Genomic DNA, 16523 nt, shown 5'->3' with positions numbered 1-16523 from the left:
GTTGCATGACCGCGTACCACGCTACATACGTGCCATTCTTGATTCGATTGGGTTTATACCAGATCGCAGTCATGCCTCACAAAAAAATCAATGCGGCGCTGATACACGGACTTGTGGAGCGATGGCGTCCCGAGACACACACCTTTCATCTTCCCTTCGGAGAGATGATAGGTATTAACTTCGAAACTATTTCAAATAAATCTATTCTTTGTGATAATTTACTGACAATTCAAATGAAGAAATTTATATTTTTTTTATTTGATAAATTACAGTTACTTTGGAGGATGTGAGCTGTTTATGGGGTTTGCCCATTACGGGAGTCCCGGTGACAGGGAGTACAGACGGGAGGAATGCAAAAGGCAGGCTCTTCGAATTGTTAGGAATCAAAGGGCATGAGCAGAGTGATCTTTTGAAAAAACGGGGGTCTGAGAGAAATGAAAGAAGCATGGAGTTGACTTTCCTCAAATCTAAGTTTCGTGAACGATTTGAGAAGGTACCAGTAGAACGCGACGAGCAGACGCTGAAGTGGTAAGTATATATATATATATATATATATATATATCAATTTATCCGTTCTTTAGCCTATCAATAATGTACTCACCTTGTCTTGAATTTTGCTAGGTATGTCCGTGCATATATCTTGGACCTGATGTCGTCCAGTTTGTACCCAGACAGTGGCGGGGACGGGATACCGTTGTGGTATCTCGATCTAATTGTGGATTTGGACACGCCGGTACAGTACAATTGGGGTGGAGCAGTTCTTGCATATCTGTATCGGCATCTATGTGTCGCTACCGAGCCCGGGAGGGGATCTATGTATGGTCCAGTGATGCTTCTGCAGCACTGGTCGTGGACCCGCTTTCCAGTTCTCCGGCCTGAGCCTCAAACTAAAAACTGGGAACCTACCTGGGGCGCTCCATCGCTTGATACATGCGCATCTTTTGCGTACAAATGGTGTTGTCCGCACAAATACGTGTTATCCTCCCACTTCAAGACCCAGGGTGCACGTATCCCGCGGGGCCAGTTTCAAAGTTTGACGGAGGATCATGTGAATTGGGAGCCGTACGGGAGGGTCTACAGCAAGCTTCCGACAGTGACCCAGCAGGGAAGGGTATGTTTCAATCTAGTTATTTATTTAGTTATGTGTTACCGTATTTATAAATTATAACTCACATTCTTGATAAATTTATCAGCCCTACTACTTGTATCGCGGTCCACTGATATTTTATTGGATCATTGAGCATACCTATCCGGATCGCTGCATGCGCCAATTCGGATTGTTTCAAGAGATTCCGGTGCCAGAACCATTGAATAGGCACACGCATGTTGAGTTGCACAAGTAAGGTTTACTCACCGTCAGTTTCCTTATTTATGTTACTTACCTTTGGGTGTTAAGTTCTTATAAAATTATGAACAGGTTGATGCTGCATGCGCCAATTTGGGTACTGTAAAGGACCCCGTCATCATTGTATTGGATTTCCCCTCCAATAAAATTTTTCGCACAAATGGTTGTCATTTTTAGTTTCGATTAGTATGACAATTTATAAAATAACAACATATAAGTAATTAAAACTTGTATGGACCTCTAAAAATTATTCTATATCATTTTACATTTTTCTAAATTATTCTATATCATTTTGGATATTCCTAAATTATTCTACACCGTTTTGGAATGTTCTAAAAAATTCTAAATTATTTCGACAATATTCTGAACCATTTAAAATGAACTAATTAATTATATTATCAATTAAAATAAATAATAAATAAAAAATACCTGAATCGAAGAGCCGATTGATCAGACAGTCAGAGCTCCGCAAGGATTCCTAAAACAATTCTAAATCATTTTAGAATTTTTTTGTCATATTCTAAACTATTTTGGAACCTTGGTAGCTACTACCAAGTTTTCAAAAAAAAAGAATCCGTAATTTGTTATTAAATTAAATAATAAATTAAATAATAAGTAACATTCTTTCTCCATTACTTTTGATTTATATTTTTTATAACAATAATGAACAATTTGCCAATTTATTTTATTTATCACAAGTTGGTCAAAAAAAAAATTGTGGTACATATTGAATTACAATAATATATGCAAATATTACGGTTATAATATGTTGTATTTTGGTTGGAGATCATATTTTAATTTCTTCTTCTCCAACAAAAAAATTTCAAAAATCGATAGTTAAAAAATTAACTTATATAATTTACAAATTAATTATAAAAAAAATTACCTTCTTTTTTCTTCTTTTCTTCCGTTCGTATCTCAAACAGCGGTTTTTTTTTTCTTCCTTTTCTTCCGTTCGTCTCTCAAACAACACTTTTTTTTTTCGTTTCATCTCTCTGTCGGACTGATATTTATAGAGCAGATGTTAAAATATTTCCGCTTCACGGCTAACCGAACCCATACTGTTGGTCCGCTAAACGGTTAACCGAACCCAAACCCTTGGTCCGCTAAACGGTTAACCGAACCCTTGGTCCGCTAAACCGTTAAACGAACCTAGGGTCCGCTAAACCGTTAACCGAACCTAGGGTCCGGTTAACCGTTAACTGGAAATTTGGTCCGGTTAACGGTTAACCGGTTTGGGTAGTTTTAAAATTTGACAGCCGGTTCGGTTAATTTTTAAAATTTATTTTAAATTTTGGATAAAAATAAAAAAATCGGTGGATGTGCTCACTGCTACGAGAGTGTGATAAGCATAGTTTTAAAATTATATCGAATTGATTTTAAATGTTGAATCTAAATTTTTGAAATTGAATTTATTTGCTATGAAAAGCGGTCAAAGAAATGAATTTTTTATAAGTTATTTTATATATCCAATTTTTTTTTTTTTTTTACCAATTAATTTGTAGCAAATAAACTCGAAACTTTCAAAATTTTATATAAACATGTATCACTCATAGAGTACAAGGATTTCAACGGTTTGAATTCGGCATTTGAAATCGATCCAATATACTTTTAAAATTATCCTTACCAAACTCTCTTGATGAGCACACCACACCCTAGCTTTACTCAAATTATATTGAAAGTGAAAAGTTTAACATTGTATCATTATAATTAATAGAATTTTTTTTTTAATTTGAAGTATAATGGATGAAAATAAATTTTGTTGTAAATATTTTTAGAAAAAATAACACAAGTATTAAACTGTATATATTACCTATATAATTCTCATATAAGTTTTTTGTCAATCTTATAACAATTATCAAATTTCTCATTAATCTTCTAAATTTTAATCAATCAAATAAAAAATAAGACAGAAAAAAAATTAATTTATTTTCCCTCATTAATCATCCAGATACGAAGAGATTAAATACGATAATCTTCCTTTCAATTTCATTCCATTCCCTTCTATTCTTCACCTCTACATGATTTATTAGTTTTAACATTTTGAGATTGATGTCCATTTGGACCCAAATCGTTCCATCATTGTGACGCTAATGAAGTACAAGAATTGACTTTTGTTCAGTTTTCAGGGTATAAAGGCCAACTTAGTTTCGTTTTTAAAATTTAAAGACTAAAATCTTAATTCTCTCAGTTATGGATAATCCAAATTTTGATCTTCGGATTTATTTTAAAGAAATCAAGTTTTATTTGCATTAATTTGATCCTTCAACTTTCAAAAATAACCAAATTTTATTTCCCTCTCTTTGTTATTTCAATAATATTTTTTTAAATAACAGAAAATAGATCTTCTACACTTATAAATAGCAAATTTATATTCTCCGCCAACTGTTATTGGAAAATAGTACTAATATTAAAATAATGAGTTACCAAATGATTACTAATAATGAGAGCTTTTATTAGACATTTTACCATCCGATTTTATTTTTATTTTAAAAATAACGTAACGATTTTATTTTAATCTTTAAAACAAAGGTAAAAATAAAAGTACGAGCTAGGCTCTTTCGAAGAATCACTTTTAGCCAGAACTGCATATTTAGACAACTTGAAAGTCATGCATATTCATCTTCAAATTTTCATTTTAATTTTAAACATGCCATAGTTATTTGAGTGATGGTACTGGGGCTTTCAATACCAGTACAGTAAACTCCTTTTGAGCAGCCTGTCCAGATATTCGCGTTCAATTGACCAGTCAACAAGGTGTTTGCAACGCTTCTGGTGCGTATCCGTCCAGCTGCGTGAGGTGCAATTTAAAAGAACGAACGGCCCAGATTAATCCCAGTTGGGTCAAACTCAATTCGGAACCAGTTGGGACTGCAAGGGTCTGCTTTGAGATTCGTTCCACATAAAAAGAACGGTTCATATTTATAGCTTGCTCCTCAGGTACCTGGAGTGATACGGATTCTGATTTAATTGCACACACCTCGCCACTGTTTAAATATACATGTTCTTGTAAGATCCAACAGAGTATGTGTTATATATGTCTTAAACGTAACGAAGTAACAAAGAACACGAATAGTGAAGAAATCGAATCAATTTAATTGAAACTCAAAGAAATGGGATGCCACGGCCTTAGGCCAAACCTTAGTTCAAACTACAAAATCACAATATGATAGTCTGATTTGAATCCATAAATCTATTTGCCATTTATAGGCGAAGCTAATACCAAAGAAATAATCTAAAATCACTATCTAAATTGCTGTATTAGTTCTACGGACGCCACATCAGCCTCCAGGTCAGACTTTGGCCCAGCAGCTTCTTTGGAAAATTTTCTGACTGAACTCAGCTGACCCACACGTCAGTGTCCGTAACCTTCCCATGGTTATTGGCAGATCATTAAAAAAGGGGCCAAGTCGCAGTGTTATGTCTTCTAAACAATTTCCTGAGCGTGCATCTGCCCCGCCTGCTCAAGAGACAAGAGCTCGTCTCTTTCAATCATAACTTCGACGGAGTGAAAATCAGAGTTGAAACGAGTCGATCGCAACCCGGGTTATGATAGCATATGCCACTGATCTTATCGGAAACAGGTACAGACAAAACCCAACCCAAGAGAGCTCAATGGTAGCTTTTATACATTTGAGACATGGGCTGATCAATTCAACGGCTTCTGCTTCTGTGCTGACGCGATAAGAGAAATACCTGTGAGAATACCTGAGATATTTTATTATTAGTTTTTGAGAAATAAATTCCCTTTTGGACGAAGCTCCTCAGAGAGAGGTCCATTAGAGTAGCAAATGAACTTGACAAACACATTAGCTGCATACATTAGCAACTGCAATGAAAAAGGCTTCCCAAGAAGTCTGTTCCTGAGTTACATACAAAGAGTAAAATAGATATTTTATAAATTTTAAATGACTTTTAATAGAAAAAAAAAAGTAAATTTGTGAGTTTTAAAATTTAGAATGATAAATATGGTATTATAAAGTTTATAGAGAGAAATACGTAATTTACATGTTTTTAATGGGTATACATGAAATTCTCCTGAAAATTTATTATATATAAAGAGGTTAAACTTTCAATTTTTTTATTTATTTATGTCACATAATCTATACTGTCATCCATCCGATTTGTTTTCAATCTCCTATTATGTTCATCGGTTGGCTCCCGTATAATTTTTGTATAATCTCTTATTCAATATACTTAGAAACAATATATAATCTTCTTAATACCTTTTTTTTAATAAACGAACTCTTGTACAAAAAAAGAATGCGTCACAATTTCGCCTTGAGAGAGGTGCCTTCGCACGTTCACAGAAAAGCATAACTCAGCCAAAATTATTGCACAAGAGATAAGAATGGAGTACAGAAGCTGGTTTCAGATTCAGGGGGCGCTAGAATGATGTGGAACTAAAATATGAGATAAACATCTCATAATTGTTGTATTAATCTTTATTGTCTTCTTTTCATCTTCTTTTCTTTACTTATTTTTAAACTCTTTTTACTTTTATGTCATCTTCCTTTTGTAAAAATGATACCACTTGTGTCCCGATTAATGGAATCCAGAGGCTAGACCTCTAGCCTCTTTATTTCTCTCAAAAGAAAACAATTTCGCCTCGAAATAAATCTCACCACGTGATTTTACATTATCTCTAGTTCTGTTGGCTAGTCCGGATCAAATCCGAGTATCCGACCGATGAGCCGCTAGGTCCACTACCAGTGTAAATTGCACACGGAGTTCAACACGAACAAGTTCACATATAATTACAACTTCCTTGCCAAGAATAGGCGAAGGCTTTAATAATTGATCCAACCGGGCCTTAAAGAAGGCCAAGTTCAAAGCACGCGTCTCGAAATTCATCGTCTTCCCACTCCGCACTCTCTCTCGGTCGATCGTGATAAGTTATAACCGTGCTATTATATGAAACCGATAATGGCTTAACACCAGCGATCGGTGCTGGAAAAGGCACCTAATTGCGCTTGATTAGGTCTTTGGTCGGTGGGATTGGCTGAGAATTTAATATTCCTAGTTTTTTGGTAATTTTAAAATGCCTTTTATTTTGTTTCTTTTCAAATTTGATCGAGATAATCACTTAATTTTGGTCTGGTAAGCGAAAATTTTTACCATCGTCTTCCCTTTTCTTTTCTTTTGTGGGAATTTGGGGACGATATGCCTCCAAAGAGTTTGTTTTGATAACTTTAAGAATGTTAGTGTTTACAAAACATTTATCTTTGAAATTGATCATTTACATTTGAAACACATTGTTTCGTGTAGTTCCTTTGCTAAGGTTATCTGATACTGGTCAATATTTTGGAGCGACATTTCAGACAATAGATGAAAAGAGGGGATGTTCGATGATTTTCAATTTTCAATTTTTATTATTTGTTCTTGATTTACTCTTTTACTTTTTCTAACTTACTGTTTATTCCAATTATTTGTTTCAGCAACACAATTGCTGTCACAAATCATCAGAGATCAATTCCAAAGACCACAATGGATACTATCAAGCGTTTCACTCACTGGTTTCGAGGCTCTAAACAATCCCGACAAATCTCATCAGATTCATCTCAAATCTCTTCTTCTTTCCGATCAGGGTTTTATGACCCTGATTCTTCAAGCACGAAAACCCCGATCCGTTTTTCTCCAAGACAGGTAAAAAAACCCCGACAGTGCACCATTGACAAGGAGTACAATGTAGTTTTGGTCCCTTCAGATGGGGAGTGCATGTCTGAGTCTGATTCTGATGGGTCAGATTGGTCAATTGGTTGGTTGGAGCCTCACGGGCCGGGTTTTGAACCCGGGAGACAACAAAAGGATTCAAGCTTTGCAGTTCTTGTGCCCTGCTACAAAACCGGTACCATCCAGCAAGAGGCAAGCTCCTTCAACAGGCTTTCAAGTGTGGGGCCCAATGACAGGACTGTCTCTGGTGAGTTCAGAATTTTCTTGGCGTACTGGTATAGACTGGTACATACTGGTACCGAACCTGACTTAGACTGTTTACAGAGTGCTGACTGGTTAATCTCTGTTTGATCTGTAGTTGTGTTGTTATTACATTTGTTCTTTGACTGGTACAACCATGTGCTGTTTATATTTTTGTTCAGTACCAATTGATCCCAACTGGTATAAAGAGGGAGTTAATTTGGTACAACATATAGCTATACTATTTATTTGTTTTATGCAGATGGCGAAAGCTACATTCAACAATGGCTTTCTTCTCTTCCTGACCCGGAGGACCATGATGATCACTTTCAGCAAAGAAATATAACATCATTATCTAAAAAATCATGAGACATATTTTTGTTTAGTCTAGATGTGATTACTGTCTCTGAAGGCACGAAACGACTGAGGTTTGTGCCTCTCAAGTTTGCCTCCTCTTGTAAATATTCATGGAAATTTATCCAAAATGCTATACCTAGATGTTGACCCAAAACTTTATAGGGATTTTACTGCTTTTAGTTTAGAATCAATTAGCCATTTATAGTTCATAGGTTTGGCTTTGGAATATTTATACATATTTTTTTTTTAGTTTGTACTTGTGTCTCCAGCTAGTGTAATCACAAAGTACGTATTATTTATAGCAAATATTGGTATTTGGTAGTATAGTGGATTTTACTTTTAAAAAATTGATTTACCTATTATCCTTGTCTAAATGTACATATTTTGTTTGAGTGAGGGGGGTGTCCGATGGGCATCGGACCAAATAGGGTTCGATGAGGGGTTTAAACCGTCGGATCTGCTTTAAGATTCGCACTCGCAATTTCGCGTCTGCTTTAAAATCCGTACACACGAATCTTAAAGCAGATCCGACGGTTTAAACCCCTCATCGAACCCTATTTGTGTCCGATGCCCATCGGAAACCCCCCTCTCCCATTTTGTTTTGGTAATCTGTTTTCTGCGAATCACTCGTTAGTCGTTATATATCCTCGAACTATTTGTGTGCACCGTTAAGAGCTTGCTCCAGAAGGAGGGACGCAGAGGGAAGGAACGGCAGCGGAGGTGAAAAATCTCAAAATCTGGTCAGCTCAGATCTCGTCCCCTGCTCCAGAAGAGGAGAATCCGAGAGGGAGCGAAGGGGAACGAGAGGGAACAAACACTGTTCGGAGGGGAGAGCCAACGCAGTTTTGGACGAAATTTGTCACTCCGAATCGGGGTGTAGATTTTACTGTTACGAGGGTAGCCTCCCCCGCTGTCCCCTTCCCTGCCTTCCCTTTAATGAGACGATACTGGAGCACAGCCTAAGAGAATCTCTGCCAATAGGGGTGTTCATTGGGTCCGGTTTAGTCGGTTTTGAACCGAACCAAATTAGTTTGGACCAAACATTTTGGTTTTTTCGGTTTAATGGTTTGGTTTGTTTTTTAAAACCAAATTATAACTTCGGTTCGGTTTGAAAATTTTCAAAACCAAAATAACTGAACCGACCGAACCTTTATATATTATGAATTTGGTTTGGACCGTTCTATTTTATTCTTAATACCTCAGTTGATTTCTTAATCAATTGCTTCAAATATTTTTGTTTATTTCTTAATATCCCGGTTTATTTCTTAATATACTTCGGTTTATTATAATTCAATTGCTTTAAATAAAAAAATTAATATATTTCGGTTTGTTGAACCAAACAAACCGAAATAAAACTTCGGTTCGGTTCTATTTTTAAAACCAAATTATCACTTTAGTTGCCTAGTTCGGTTCGGTCGAACCGATGAACACCCCTACCTGCCAATATTGAAATCAAACCGAACCGATAAACACCCCTACCAGACAATATATTGCACAACAGACTGACAGAGGAAGGAAAGAGAAGGATATGCAGAGATGCCAGTAAATATACACCAACAGGCAACAGAGGGAATCTAAAATTCTTAATTTAAATTATACATCCAAACACGGTCCGTTGGATAAGTCAAAAGAAACATTCGACAAAGATGCTTAATTAAAGAACATGAGAAAATAAATTAAGCTAGGTGTGATGCTTTTAGGAAATTAAAATAATATATTAACGCCGATCATATCTCCATTTGCTGTGTAGTTACGCATTCCTGAAGAAAGGGGGTGATCATACAACCATTTTTGCACCTTTTTCTTATTTTTGTTGGGTTGTTGGTTTATTTATTTATTTATTCCTTTTTTCCTTCGTTCTTTCGCATGGACTGGTTGGCCTTCATTAAAAGGTCTAAAATAGTTCAGTTTTTCTTCTGAGTAAAAAAAAAGTCTAATCAAATTTGTTTTCGGTTGAAACCAAAGTAAAATAGTCAAATCAAATTTGTTTCCGGTTTTCAAAAATAAAACTGAACCGATTAAGACCGAACTGAACAAATCGAAGTAAATTTTGATTTGTTCGGTTTAAACCAAAGTAAACCTATTGGTATCATTATTAATAAAAAAATATATATTTCCATACACTAATTGTTCAATTCCATACAAAATATACATATGTTCTTAAATATTTAAATCAAAATAAAAGAAAGGAAGCGATAATTGAACCAAACAAAATATAAACCATCTTGAACCAATATAATTCGATTAGTTTGATTTAGTCAGTTTTGAAAAATCTAAATCGAACCAATATACTCAAACCGAAATAATTCAAAGTTCAATTAAACTGATCCATTAATCCGAAATTTTTCGGTTCGGCTGAATATCAAACCGAAATAATTCAAAATTCAACCAAACTGATCCATTAAACCAAAATTTTTCAATTCGGTTGAATATCAAACAAACCAAACGGTTTGAAATTAAACCACTGATCCTAAATAATGTCAGCATGCCGATGGGACACATTCATTAAATGGTCGAGTTCTCTATGCCGAACATGGTCATATAATTATCATATCCTTTTCTTTTTCTTTTTCCCTCTTTAAAAGCATGTAGGAAAATATTTGATGTTATTCCTTGGAGCTTAGACTGCTTAGTGCAATCCTCTTTCGGTTCTCTCCAGCATGTAATGCCATGCCATGCCAGATTGCCACCGAGCTAGATCATTATTTATTTATTATAAATTCTACCTAGCTAGGAAAAAGAGGAGTCACCTTTATCCATTCTAGCTATTTTTTTTTTAAATAGTGCAGTATATATTTGCATAGGAATAGGTAGACTTTTAGGGTTTGTTCGGCGTGCACGTAGGAATAGAAATAGAAATGTAGAATTTTTGAACTGATTTTTACTGTTCACGTGAATATTTTTTTTCCCCACGTGAACAGTAATTTCCGAACATGCTCTTAATTTGTGCAAAAGCGACATTTTCGACTCCCCTACAAAAATCCAATTTTTATATTTCAAACAAATTTAGCTCTTGTTTTCTTTTCTCAATCTCCTTATAAAACGACATAATTAGCTTTATGCTAATAAGTCCATCTTTGCGGCCCAACATACACATGCACAATTTCATCACTTTTTTTTTTTTTTTTTTTTTCATATGATCAGATTTAATTGTTAAAATTCTCTGTTTTGTCTTCTTCGCTACGTAAAAGTTGATGCACAAGAAATATATTAACTTGTTGACAATTGTTTTTTTACTATAGAACAATTAATAGCATCAGTATGCAAATTTGAAGGAAGCACATCTAGCAAGTATAAGAGATAAGAAACCAATAAATGGGGACCAAATCGTCTGCCCGGAAAGTAAGAAATTTCTTTTCCCAGAGTCATTGCAGGTGGACCCTTATTTAAAAAGGGTAATAGTAATTAAATCCTTTAATAGTAACCGGTCCCACCCCGCAGTGACTCTGGGGACAGAAATTTCCTGCACCCGGGAGGTAGGAGATTCGGTTCCCAATAAATGGAGCTTGTGTAAGATGCAATCATCAAAATAGGATACACTTTTTTCTTTTTTAAAACAAAAAGTACAGAAAATTAAATAAGAAAAGATACTTTCTGCTCAAGATAAGATTCCAACCTAACATTTATACTTTTTTCACTATAATAAATGAATTAACAAGAATTGAATAGCTAGAGAGAAAACTAATAAATCCAAGTAAAAGAACTCAACTTTATGATCTCACATAATTCAACAAACAATCAACTACATGACTACACACTTAATTAATTATACCCCCCCCCCCCCCCCCCCCCCCCCCCCCCCCCCCCACCCCCACCAAAAAAAATAAAAATAAAATAAAATAAAAATAATAATAATAATAATAATAATAGATAAACAAATACACCTTAGTTATGTATAACACATATAATTAACTAATAAGACCTATACAATTAAGTAGCCAATCCAATTCCTTCTAAAACTCCTTTACTATTCTTTCTTTATCCATGCATGCATGTAACAATCCCTTGTGTTGTTACTCAACATACAACTTTGAAAGAGTTCTCAAGAGAATAACCCTTAACCTTAACTGTTGAATGTAATCAGCTGTACGGATCAAAAGCTGATCAGCTGGTACATCTCTACCACCCGGTACGATCCTCTGCAGCTCTCTCACCTTTCTTCTCAGAGAAGATGCCACGTGTCGCATCTCTCTTCTCCGGCGAACACCTCCCCGCTTCTTTAGGTGTTTACATTGTCTCTCCATTGCAAGCGAGAAAGGCAGAGGAAGGTGGAGAGAAGCGCCAACAGAGGAGAGAGAGAGAGAGATAGATAGAGATATGGTCGCTTGGTAGGTTGTGAAGAGAGAACGTGAGGTGTTTATAAGAGAAGGAGAGAGAGAGAAGGGGGTAGGGAAGGGAGGCCATGTGCGCCGAGCCGCCTACCAGGAAAAAGTAATGGCTGGACATGTTCTAATAAAAAAATAAAGTTTGCCATAATTTCATTATGTTCAGTATATATCTTCTTATATCTTATAAAATAATTAATGTTCAGTATAAACTATATAAAAGACAGACATTTCTTGCGAAAATAAAAAATGACTTTTCGCGACGGAGTACTGTTATTAACGTATTTCTTCTATTTGCGATGAAGTCCCGTCATAAATGTGTTTTTCTCTCGCGAAAAGTACCTACTTTATTGTTGTAAATTTTTTGCATCAATTCGGTCTATATTACAAGAAAAATAAAAAATAAAAGTTGAATTAGTTTATACTTCGCCAACTTTTATTTTTATTGAAAATTTTGTACACCATTCGGAACTCCAATAGAAATTAGACTTAAATCGGTCCAATGTTCATTCAAGACTGTTTGATTTATTTCACAATCTGTGTGTATCGCTTCAATATTCGTACGTAATACTAATGACTTTAAAAAAATATTCATACACACTGTTTTAATATTTGTGCAGATCAAATATATACAGATTATGAAACAAATCAAACAGTTTCGAACAAATATCAAATTGATTTGAGTCTCATATCTATCATACGTACCTTGCTTCTATTAAAAATTACCTCCCCCTTTCAGCTGATTCTCTCCTTATTTTTATCTATTTCAACATTATCAATGAAACAAAACAGTATTGCCACGTTATACAAAATATTTTGTTATTTCAAGAATCATCCAAAATATGAAATTTTTTTTTACTAAGATCTGATAAAAAAAACGTGATCCTCGATTATAGAGTAGGATTGAAATGTTTTATTGTTTTAGTACTTTAATCATGCTACACGGCCACGGTGTTATTTTAATTTTTAAAGATTAAATAGTTGATTCGAAATACTCAACATAATATCCACAGTAAAATATACTTAAAGACCAAATATTATATTTTTTTCTTGAAAATTTTCTACTATTTTCTAAATAGGTATAAAATTATCGTTTTTCAAAATATTTTGAATCATTCAAAAACAATGATTTTATAACTATCTAAAAAGTAGAATTTTCAAAAATTGTAAAATTTGGTCTCCAAACCCATTTAAATATAAAATAATGTTGAGCGGTTCGAATTGACTGTTTGGACTTTGAAAACGAAAAAAAATATGAGTTATGACTTATGACAAGAGCACGAAAACAATAAGACATATCTCCATTCTTATATTAAGCATGTATATGTCCTGATCAGCCAACTACTGTAATTAAAAGATGAAATTTCAGATTAAATACAAGTCATCCAATCAAATAGTCTACCTTTTTTTAATTCAATGCATCATTTTCATGATTTTTTGTGTATAGAAGTCTAGAGTTATTTAGATATGTACTCGTCACACATACTACACACGATTTAGTTAGAATTAAAATTGAGTACTTAAATTGGCAGTTGTACAATAAAAAAGCTATTGATATCTTACTTCTTCTTTTTTTATCTCCTTAATTTTTTTTCTATGATTTTCCTGATTCTCCCTTTTTTTTGTTTTTCTCCTAAAACAAATTTACTAGTTAAGAAAATGTAAAGATTGATGTCTTATTTTTTTTTATCTCCTTCAATATATATAATCTCACTGAATAAGAAATAGAATATATACATTGAATAATTATTTTTTTCATTAGTCTATTATTTTGTGAAAATATGTTAATTTTTTCATTGGTCTACAGTTAAGGTTTTAATTTTTTCTCTTTAATTTTTTTTTCTAGAAAAATTGTTCGACTTTACCAAAAGATATACATGAATGTCGATAAATAAGATACATATCGAATGGAGATATTTCAATCTTTATTGATCTAAAATTGACTTTGCTAACATTATACTCAACCTATATCAGTACAATACACTATCTGTTAAATTAAATTAACAACAAAAACAAATAATGAATAATTATTAAATAAATTGATAAGCATATAAATTATTAATTAAATAAAACAATAAAAAGTGTTGTATAAATCAATCTTCGCATAAATTATGAAGAGGAGGGTTCAAATGCCTCCATTTTTTGTGCCTCCACCATGCCGCGCGGCCTCCATTTTTTAAAATGTTAATAACTCAAAATTTAAATCATAAATTTCAAAATAAAACCGTTAGATGTGATCTATACTATTATATCTATGTGCTCAAATTTTTTTATTACATTTTGGTATTCTTTTTATGTGAATCAATTAGCTGAAAAATCAACGTCTAGAAATTATCCACATTAGTGCGTTCTTACAAGCTCTTGATGGCAACCAAAACAAAGTTGAAATATCATAATATTTTACAAGTGCATAAATAAAATGATGTAGATCATATCCAACAGTTTTATTTTGACTTTTAAGTTTTAAATTTTGAGTTATTAGCGTTTTAAAAAATGGAGACATGATGGAGGCACCAAAAATGGAGGCATTTGAACCCTCCTCAATTATGAATCATAAAAAATAATCAAATATCATATAAATCATTCTCATGTTAATATAAATTATAATTAAATCAATCTCATCAATAAAAATAATATATTTATATACATATAATTTTATATTTATCTATATAAAATTATTGTCCGTACGTATCCTCATTTAATAAGGTAATAAATATTAGTTTTATCCATAAATTACTCATTACGTTAATGATTTTTTTTTTTTTACACAAATCTGCCCTAACGAATACGACCTATAAGTAGTTTATCGGAAATATAGCGAGTAATCTGCTTAAATCCAGGGTTTAGGTCTAGTGGACCTGGTCTACGCAAGAGGTGTCGGCTGCGGGAAAGTGGAAGGCGTTTCGTCGTCTAGCTGAAGGTGGGACCCGGTCGTGGACGAAACGTCCTGTCGTGTACACGTGTCTGACAGCTTCGACTGGGACCCAAACGCAGTACCATTGAGATTTCCCTTAGCTTCTTTTGGGGTAAAATGTCAAACACCTTGAGACTACTTACACGTGTCATAACATGCACGTGTTCATGCACTGCTCCATTTAATGTCCAGTCACCAACTCCCTACCGCCATCAATTGCATTCCACAAAACTATCTTCTTACCGGTACCGAGTTCGACAAGTTCAATCCAGTAGATATTAATTCCAAACCTAACTCGGTCTTCTTAGAGTGTGCTCCTAGTCCCTCATTAAAGGGAGGAGAGGGGAGACACGCTCAGCCCGCTGCTGTTTGTCTCGTTTACTTGCTTCAGAAATGAACAGATCGGAGAGGAGAAGAAGAGAGACGGTACTGTGGTAGGGAGAAATTAAGCATAGAAAGTTGCGAAATTCGTAACCCCCGATTCAGAGTACGTGTAGACGGAGTAACACGATCGCGTTCCTCTTCCTTCCTCTGCGTGACAGACTTCTGGAGCACACCCTTATTTGACTATATATATAGCACACACGATGAAAAATAAAAGCTATCTTTGGTTGCTGATAGAGGCTAATTAATTGATTTGACATAAACCATAAAGCGTACCAATCAATTGTACATGGTCATAATGTTACAAATTAATTGGATGTATCGTTCCTAAGAAGAACTTTATGTAACAGGAGAAATAATTAAGTACCTTATTACATTAAAGAGAATTTATTACTTCTTTTGTTAATTAATTTTGGCACTTTTGATGTGTTCATCGATTCGGTTCAGTTAAACTGGTAAACCAAAGTTTTATTTGGTTTTTAAAAATACAATCGAATTGATTAAAATAAACTTATCAGACAAATTAAAACTGAACTAAATTTTAGTTTGTTCGGTTGAACTGAAATAGATAGATTAATCATAAAATAAAAATAATTTGTTAATTTTTTGAATTTTTTAAGATGGTTTTAAAATTTTTGTTTGGTTCGGTCTAAACGGTTTTAAACTGAACCAAGTAATAAACATTATGTCATAATTTTTGATCAGTTCAATCTAAACGTTTCAAAAAAAAAAAAAAATAGAACTATTAAACCAGTTTTAAAAATAAACCGAACCGATCAATTTAATTAGAAAACTAAACTGTATAATTTGAACTCTCACTATTCATTTAAAACCGATCGATAATTAAACCGCACCGAGAAACACCCTTAATTATTATAATATACGATATATATATATATATAGTTTCATTAGGTTGGTAGCTAGCTAGCATTTAAAAATAGGGTCCAATAATTTGAGTAGCTGTAGCGTTTGTGCCATTATACGGTTAGTATAGAGTATAGACAGACGATCGAACCAACACGTTGCAAACTGCCTTAAAACGACCGGACCACTCTGCATAATTAATTAAAGATTACGACATGACAACATATATATATATATATATATATATATATATATATATAATTGAAACATATATGGATCCTTTAATTGCAAATAAGCCATGCATATATATTAGCCAAGTTGGCTCTCTTATATATTATTCCCTTAATAATTAATTTACGACAATTTATGCTTACTAGATTGCATCATATCAAGCATGTGGATAGAGCCCGATACGCTAGCT

The 16523-nt window shown here is 33.8% G+C and overlaps 1 protein-coding gene across 1 annotated transcript; it reads left to right on the top strand.

Annotated features, from left to right (window-relative positions):
- The first annotated feature begins 6725 nt into the window (after positions 1-6725).
- On the top strand, positions 6726-7975 carry LOC144558198 (uncharacterized). Its single transcript, XM_078306973.1, has 2 exons — positions 6726-7265; positions 7521-7975. Exons 1-2 carry the CDS (start codon positions 6833-6835, stop codon positions 7625-7627), a joined length of 540 nt encoding a protein of 179 aa, XP_078163099.1. The 5' UTR covers positions 6726-6832; the 3' UTR covers positions 7628-7975.
- The last annotated feature ends 8548 nt before the right edge of the window (positions 7976-16523 follow it).

This window comes from Carex rostrata, chromosome 8 (assembly GCF_964058835.1).
Source record: "Carex rostrata chromosome 8, lpCarRost1.2, whole genome shotgun sequence".
Classification (NCBI taxonomy): domain Eukaryota; kingdom Viridiplantae; phylum Streptophyta; class Magnoliopsida; order Poales; family Cyperaceae; genus Carex; species Carex rostrata.
This window is presented reverse-complemented; position numbering and strand designations above follow the sequence as displayed.